The sequence below is a fragment of the Otolemur garnettii genome, unplaced genomic scaffold, assembly GCF_000181295.1.
Source record: "Otolemur garnettii isolate 467f Iridium unplaced genomic scaffold, OtoGar3 scaffold00077, whole genome shotgun sequence".
Lineage (NCBI taxonomy): Eukaryota > Metazoa > Chordata > Mammalia > Primates > Galagidae > Otolemur > Otolemur garnettii.
In genome coordinates, this window is record NW_003852472.1 from 1,472,000 (window position 1) to 1,479,863 (window position 7,864).

General features: G+C 54.4%; 1 protein-coding gene across 1 annotated transcript; it reads right to left on the reverse strand.

Annotated features, from left to right (window-relative positions):
- Positions 1-4,252: 4,252 nt before the first annotated feature.
- HSPB1 (heat shock protein family B (small) member 1) lies at positions 4,253-5,674 on the reverse strand. The gene is made up of 3 exons (XM_003794184.3): positions 5,205-5,674; positions 4,658-4,721; positions 4,253-4,558 (listed from the first exon to the last, which is right to left on the reverse strand). The coding sequence occupies exons 1-3, from the start codon at positions 5,554-5,556 to the stop codon at positions 4,378-4,380; spliced, it is 597 nt and encodes a 198-aa protein (XP_003794232.1). The 5' UTR covers positions 5,557-5,674; the 3' UTR covers positions 4,253-4,377.
- Positions 5,675-7,864: the final 2,190 nt, after the last annotated feature.

Genomic DNA, 7,864 nt, shown 5'->3' on the forward strand with positions numbered 1-7,864 from the left:
GCGTTGTGGCGGGCGCCTGTGGTCCCAGCTACTTGGGAGGCTGAGGCAGGAGACTCGCTTGAGCCCAGGAGTTGGAGGTTGCTGTGAGCAGTGAAGGTACGGCACTCTACCCAGGGGGACAGCTTGAGGCTCTGTCTCAAAAAAAAGAAAGTGCAGGTAAGGAGGGGTGGTGGAGGGCCAGAGAAGGATGGGGAGGCTCAGAAGGCATTCAGGGTAGGGTGAGGTGGCTCACACCTGTAATCCTAGCACTCAGGGAGACTGAGGTAGATGGATTGCCTGAGCTTACGAGTTCAAGACCAGCCTGAGCCAGAGCAAGACCTAGTTTCTAAAAATAGCTGGGTATTGTGGCAGGGGCCTGTAGTCCCAGTTACTTGGGAAGCTGAAACAAAAGAATTGCTTGAGCCTAAGAGTTTGAGGTTGCTGAGAGGTGTGAAGACATAGCACTCTACTGGGGCAACAAAGTGAGACTGTCTCAAAAAAAAAAAAAAAGAAAGAAAGAAAGAAAGAAATGGACCTAGGGAAGGCGTGAAGGCAGAGAGAGTGGGCGAACACAGAGAAGGGAGGAGGTTCAGTGGGGAGAGGGCTCAAGGATCCTTTGTCATCCATCCACCTGATGAAGTTACCAACTTCCCTGTCCTATTATCCCCATAGCCATCCTGCAAGAGCCCATCTTATGGAGGGTTATCCAGAGGCTGCCCTGAGGTCAGGGGCAAGGGTGAGGCCTTTCTCATGCAAGGCCCTTGTTGGTGCTACACAAGCCATTTGCATGTCCTCAGGCAGCTATGGGACCTTGGCCTTCCTATCCTTGCTAGGACTACTAGGAGCCTCCAGTCTTCCTGATTACCCTTTGATTCTTACCCTGCATAGACTGACAACACTGACCAAGAATCAGAAACAACCCAGACCCCTCAGAAGGAAAACTGAACTCAGAGCAGGGCTGGAATCCAAGCCATGCCTCTGACAGGGGCAGAGCTGACCCAAACCCAGATCTGGCCCCAGCCCAGTCATTTTTCCTGAACCCAGAGCTTCTCCCACCTCCTCACCTACTCTTTTTTTGCCTAGTTTTTGGCTGGGGCCAGGTTTGAACCCACCACCTCTGGTATATGGGGCCAGGGCCCTACTCCTTGAGCCACAGGCGCTGCCATCCTCACCTACTCTTTAACCCAAGCCCTCCTGGTAGGCTGTTTCAGCTCAGTCCTAGGGTGGGGCAGGGGCAGATTTCCCTCCACCAGTGCTGCATGTTGTTGCAATCACAGCCACTTAGGCTGGGCAGGCGGTGTTCCAGGCTGGTGGGTGCGCCAGGATGGCAGTAAGGAAGGGGATAAGGGGACTCTCCCAGTACTGGTCTGGTTTCCCCAGAGTTCCCAGACATGCTCTTTTCTCTCTAGACTGAGAGTTCGCTTGTCTTTCCTTTGTTGGCTTGGCAGGGAGGCTCCTGTCTGAGGCCAACCTACAAGTCTGTCACTGATCCACAGCTGTCACTACTTAGCCAAGCCTGGGATTCCTGGCATTTGTCATGCTGCCAACTCTCCCAGCACCAAGTGGCGGTTGATGGAACTGTCTCCTGTAAGAAGCTCAGAGAATACGGCTATTCCTTAGGAGGCACAGTTAGATGGACACAGTGAGATCCAAAGTCACCTGGGGTGCCCTGCATGCCTCAGACTGGCACATTGGGCATGGCTGATGGGCAGAACAGTAAGCACTTTGGGTGAGAGGGACATGCTGGGCTTCCTCCACCCCAGGGAGCAGCTTGAAGGATCACATAATCCTGCTCTGCCCAGACCTGCTGGGTGATCCTGGGCAAGTGCAGTCCCTGTTGGGCCTCAGGGATGCTGAGAGGTTGGGACAGCAGTTTTCTGGGAAAGGAACCCATCCGAGGAGGTGAGTTCACCAAGCCCTAGACCCTGGCATGGAGGGGGCACCTTTTTCTACTCACCAGATACTTATAGATCAGGACCTATCATAGCTGCTCCCCATGCTCTGATATGCTCTCGGGGCTCCAGGAAACCTCCACAGACAAGGCTTCCACATTCCCCAGGGGCCACTTTCCTGGGAGGCAGATGAGGGTGGAGCTTAGGCCCCATTTCAGGGGTTGTGGGCTTCAGGAATTAGTGCCAGACCAGCTAAGACCAGCCCAGCCTTACTACCTCCATCAACCATTCTGCCTTCTCTCTCCCCTCCCCTGATGTGGTCCCAAAGCCCCTGGTCCTGGTGTATGCCTGTCAGGGGGGTCGGGGGAAAGGGGTGGAAGCATAGAGAGGCTCAAGGAAAAGCCAGCCGATGAGACCCTGGCCAGCCTGACCTCTGCTCTCCCCAGCTCTTGGCTCTACCAGGATGGCATGGGGCTTGGGTGGCTGCCAACAGACCATGGGGTTTGGGACTCTTGTCAAACCAGTCCCTGGGTGGGAGCTCCAGTTCTGCCAGACCTGCTTGCCTTTCTCCCTAGTTGACCCTCCCTGATGATAGTGACAAAAGTGCTCTGACCAGGCCCTTTGAACTTGGCTTTGGTGTCCTCTGCAGTCTTCCTCTGGGCAGCTTCAGCTCTACTCCCCACCCCTCTCAGTGAAGCAGTGGAAATCTGTGCCTACCAGCAGGAGAGATGTTGGCACCTGATAATTCACCCCCTGGCAGCCAAAGCTGCCTGACCTTATAGACCATGAGGTCAGAGGGCCTCAGGCAGGGAACTGTGGCCATCAAGGCTTAGGGCCTTGCTGAGTATCTTTCCTTTCTCCACATCCTTGCCTTGCTTCACCTATCCCACAAGTTTCTCATTGCCACTAATGTGGTCCTGGACCTCTTGAATGGCATAATGCTGCTTGTCACTGAGCTATTGTCTCCACCTGCCCCCTTGAGAGCAGGCACTGGGGCCAATTGGCTGGGTACCAGACCCAGAGGTGGTGCCAATAGGCACCAGGATAGGCCCAAGGATCTGCCTAGAGCTGAGGGTGGCTTGGGCACACCACAGAGCCTGGGGGCAGCTGGTCAAGTGTAAGAAGATTAACGTCCATGCGGATTGTCCAGTCTCTGCCTTCAGCCCCATTGCCCCTCAGATGTTCTTAGGCTGAGGAGAGGGGCCCAAGGCTACCATTTATCCAATCAGGGCCAATGTCACAGTCCATACACCGGAAGGACATCAGAGGCCCTTTGAGATGGATCAGGTGAAAAGGTAGGAAAGGCCTGGAGACAGCTGGAACCTGCCTCCACTACAGGCACCACAGGCACTTGTCATGTCTCCTGAGGCCTAGTGGAAACCCTAGACCTAGGCTGGCCAGAGCCCCCTCAGCCCTGAGGTGTTGCCCCAGACTCACATCTGAGATGAGCTCTGAGCCGAGGGCTTGCACCTGCTCTGGCATCCAGCTCTGGCAGTGTGAGGGCATGTGCTCCAGGCCGGCTCCTTGATGGGTGCCACTCCTCCCAGGCACCCTGGGAAAGTAAGGGTGTGGGCTTAGAAAATAATGTGGGTATCTCTTGCCATAGGCTCAGGCTCTGGATGTAGGTGGAGATGATATATTAGGTCCCCCAAATTCTTAGAGACCTTGAGACTGAGCTCCAAAGTCCCCATCTGCTTTCTGCTTCCCTCAGAACTATCCTTGAGCCTGGATGAAGGATGGTGGGTAAGCTGAGGGCAGACTAGGGGCAGGGAGAGGGCTCTGAGGTCTGGAGAGAAGCCAACAGAAAAATAGACACATGCAACAAGAATGGTGCTGGCCCAGCTGGAAGCTCAAGTCTGAGCCCGTTGGTGGGTCAGGGTGCTTCAATCTCCCCACCCTGTGATTCTGTCTAGGCTGTTCTCGCCCTTGCTCTGCTTGCTAGTTCTCTTGTGGCTGCCAAAAAGAACGCCCTGGCCGCAGGGGGTGTGGCTGTACACAGCGATCCTGAGCCTGCCAGGTGCACTATGGTGCTCCTTGAGTGTGCTAAGGCTGGCACCAAGCCTTTGACAAAGTGGTCATCTCATCAGCTCCTAGAGGTACAATTACCTCTGTCCCACTTCACCTGGCCCCAGCCTAGGTATCCCCAAGAGCCCATGCCTAGGAGAGGCACTTCGCCTGGTTTCTTCCACTCCTATATCCATCCCTTGTGGTTTTTATTGCCAAGTGCCACATCTCCCCTAATGGATGTGAGGCTGGAGGATATGTTCCTGGCCACCTATGCCACCATACTGCTGGGGCAGGCACGCAGCAGGCCTTCAGTGGAGAAGCCAGTAAATACCAGGCACCCAAGGCTGTGGCAAGAGTCTCCACAAACACCAGGGTCTGAGGCAGTAGCTTTGAACTTTATTTGAGAAAAAAGGAAGGTAAATGTATCAAAAGAACACAAATGTAAGCAGAGGGGGGTGGCCAGTGATGGCTGCAGGGATGGGCGGCAGGACTGAGGCCTTTATTTGGCTCCAGATTGCCCGGTTTCTGTGCCCCCAAGCTGCGCACGGGCCTCATAGGTGACAGGTATGGTGATCTCCGACGACTGTATGGCTGGTTTGGGCAGGGGAGCCTCCACGGTGAGTGTACCCTCAGGTGACAGAGAGGAGGAGACGAGGGTGGGGTCCACACCGGGGGGCAGCCTGGACATGTATAGAGGGAGGGCAAGAGTTACTCATCTGGTGGGTCACTGTGCCTCCCTCCTCGGACCCTAACCCCCCACACCTGGAGCCAGGACTCACGTGTATTTCCGGGTGAAGCACCGGGAGATGTAGCCGTGCTCATCCTGTCTCTCTTCGTGCTTGCCTGGTGGGAGGTGGGAGGAAAGAGCAGGGTCAAAGGGAGGTGGTGGGGGCAACCATCAAGGCAGACACATAACAGAGAGGTGGCTGCGTGGGGGGCGGTGTCCTGGCCCTCAGAAACATCTGGAAAGTTCCATTCAGAGTTTTTTGGGGGGTGGGAACGCGGCAGGCGCGCAGGCGCACGTGGAACCGGTCAGACGCCCCTTCCTCGGCTGTCTGGGCCAGGACCAGGGCCAGGGGACCCGCTGATTTGAGGGGCAGGGCTGCTGAAGGGCGCGTTTCTTCCCTTCATAGGGTGCAGTTAAGAGTCGAAGGGACCCTGAAGGACGACCCGCACTCCTTTTTCTGAGCAGGGGACGGTGGCCGGGGCACAGGGTTGTTGCTCTCGGTCCCCGCTAGTTTTAAACTCCTGAGGGCCCCGGGCCCGCCCCAGCCTGGTTCGCGCGCCAGCTTTGTCCTCTGCAGGGACGGGACGGGGGGTGCTCACCGGTAATCTCCACCACACCGTCCTTGGTCTTGATAGTCAGCTCCTCGGGGGCGAAATGGTTGACGTCCAGGGACACGCGCCAGCGGTCGGCCGTCTGCCGGATCTCCGAGACGCCGCTGCTGAGCTGCCGGCTGAGCGCGCGGCTGTAAGCGGGCGCCGCTGGGCCCTCGAGCGCGGCAGGGGGCAGCGGACGCACGTAGCCCGGCCAGCCGCTGGTGCCGAACCACTCCTCTGCCAGCCGGGGCATCCCGAAGGCCTGGTCGAAGAGGCGGCTGTGTGGCAAGTACCAGTCGCGGAAAGGTTCCCAGCTGGGGTTCCGCAGGAGCGAGAAGGGCACACGGCGCTCGGTCATGCTGGCTGTGTTCGGGGCGTCTGGCTGGAGCTGGAAGTGTCCGATGCCGGGCAGGCTGCGCTTATATGGGCCTCCAGCCGGGTATTTTTAGCAGGCGGCGTTTCGGGGCACTATTAATGGCAATGACCAGTTGGGAGCCGCCCCTCCCCTTGCATTCCTCCACTTGCGTACAGGGGTCGGGGGCGGGGCGAGGAAGGTTCGGCCTACATCTGGAACCTTCTCTTGTTAAAGAAAACAAATGACTGGAGCATCGACGTTGGAGCAGTGCCACTGCTGGGCAGTCCATTCGCAGGCCAAGGAGTTGAAGTGTTACAGGCTATGGCCTGTGGCCAGGCTGGTTTTTTGAGTGCGGTCGGGTTACTTCTCCAGGGCCACACAACTTAGCCAGGATTTAACCCACGGGGCTCTGAGGTGGAATATGACATAAAGCAGTCTAGTGTGTTCTTTAGGAGTGGGGGGTTCCAGAGCCAGACTGCCTTGATTTCACAACCTGGTTCTGCCACTTAGCAGATGAACTTGTGTAAGTTAGAGTCCTCGTGCCACAGTCTCCCCATTTAAAAAGTGGAGATGATGATAATAGTCGCGTACCGAATAAAGATGTTTCCATCAATAGGGACTGCATAGACGATGGTGGTCTCCTGAGATTATAATAATGTATTTTTACTGTACTTTCTTATGTTTATAAACACAAGTACTATTGTGTTGCAGTTGCCTCCAGGATTCAGAACAGTAACATGGTGTGTGGGTTCGTAGTTTGGAAGCAATAGGCTGGACCATATAATAGCCTAGGTGTGTAGTGGGCTTTATCATCCCTCTAGGTCTCTGTAAGTACACTTTAGGCCCTAGGAAGAAGTCACTGAACAATGCATTCCTTAGAACCTATCCCCATTGTTGACTGACTGGTGATGTAATTGTTGGCCTGAGGATTTGATGACTTAATGCAGGTGAAGACTTCAGCCCAAGGCCTGGTATGTCATAATTATTGGTAATTGTTACTATTATTTACCTGGAATTGAAGAGAGGGAAGAGAGAGTTGGTGGGACTAGGCCATGTTCCCTCTCCCCTAGCAGTGGGGCTGTCCCAGATTCAAACTCTCAAGGCCCAGTGATAAGAGGGGTCAGAGAGGCCGGGCTAATCCTACCACTCTGGAAGGCTGAGGCAGGTGGATTGCTTGAGCTCAGGAGTTTCAGACCAGCTTGACTAAGAGTGAGACCCATCTCTACTAAAAATAGAAAAACTAGCGGGGCACAGTGGCACATGCCTATAGTCCCAGCTATTGGAGAGGCTGAAGCAAGAGCATTGCTCCAGCCCAAGAGAGTTTGAGGTTTTTTGAGAGCTATGATGCTGTGGCATTAGACCCAGTGCAACAGAGTAAGACTCTGTCTAAAGAAAAGGCGAGGGAGTGGGGTGCAGTTAGAGGAGGGTTACTATCACATCTCCCATTACGTCTGTTTTTCCTTAAGAAGCCCTGGCCGAGAATCTCCCGCACAGCAAACTTGAATCTAGTCTAGGTTTTGCCATTAGCTTATTTTGTGATTTTTAAGGCCAGGTGCGGTGGCTCACGTCTGTAATCTCAGCACTTTAGGAGGCTGAGGTGGGCAGATTGCCTAACTCAAGCCTGAGCTAGGGTGAGACCTTGTCTCTAAAAAAAATGGCCGGGCGTTGTGGTGGGTGCCTGTAGTCCCAGCTACTTGGGAGGCTGAGGCAAGATAATTACTGAAGCCCAAGAGCTTGAGGTTGCTGTGAGCTATGATGCCAGGGCACTATATGGGGGAAGACAAAGTGAGACTCTGTCTCAAAAAAAAAAAAACCAAAAAACGTATTTTGTGATTTTTGGGCAAGGCTCTTCCTTTCTCTAGGCCTCAATTTCCCTGTTTGGAGATTATGATCTCAAAGCTGGTTTTGTTTATGATTCTAACCATACAGAGGGAAAGGGGAACTACAGCTGGCACAATTCTCACCAACTTGCTTGGAGTCTGAAGCTCCTCCCCCTATCTGACCACCTGTGGCATCTGGGCTGCCCACCTCCCAACTCTGAGGAAGGGCACTGTCCTGACGTTCCCTCTCTCCTGCCTTCACACTCATGACCCTTCCACTTCCTTCTTCCCTGAGCTCCTGTTAGCCCTAGATTTTATTTATTTTGAGGCAGAGTCTCAAGCTGTTGCCCTGGGTAGAGTGCTGTGACATCATAGCTCACAGCAATCTCTAACTCTTAGGCTCAAGAGATCCTCTTTCCTTAGTTTTTCTATTTTTGGTAGAGATAGGATCTCACTTTTGCTCAGGCCTGGTCGTTTTTTTTTTTTTTTTT

Excerpts from the sequence above, each read along its gene's own strand:
- HSPB1 (XM_003794184.3), bottom strand. The coding sequence starts at position 5,556 with ATGACCGAGCGCCGTGTGCCCTTCTCGCTCCTGCGGAACCCCAGCTGG. Across the intron at positions 4,722-5,204 it reads CGGTGTGGTGGAGATTACCG|GCAAGCACGAAGAGAGACAG; the intron begins GTGAGCACCCCC and ends ACCTCCCACCAG. Across the intron at positions 4,559-4,657 it reads TGCTTCACCCGGAAATACAC|GCTGCCCCCCGGTGTGGACC; the intron begins GTGAGTCCTGGC and ends ATACATGTCCAG.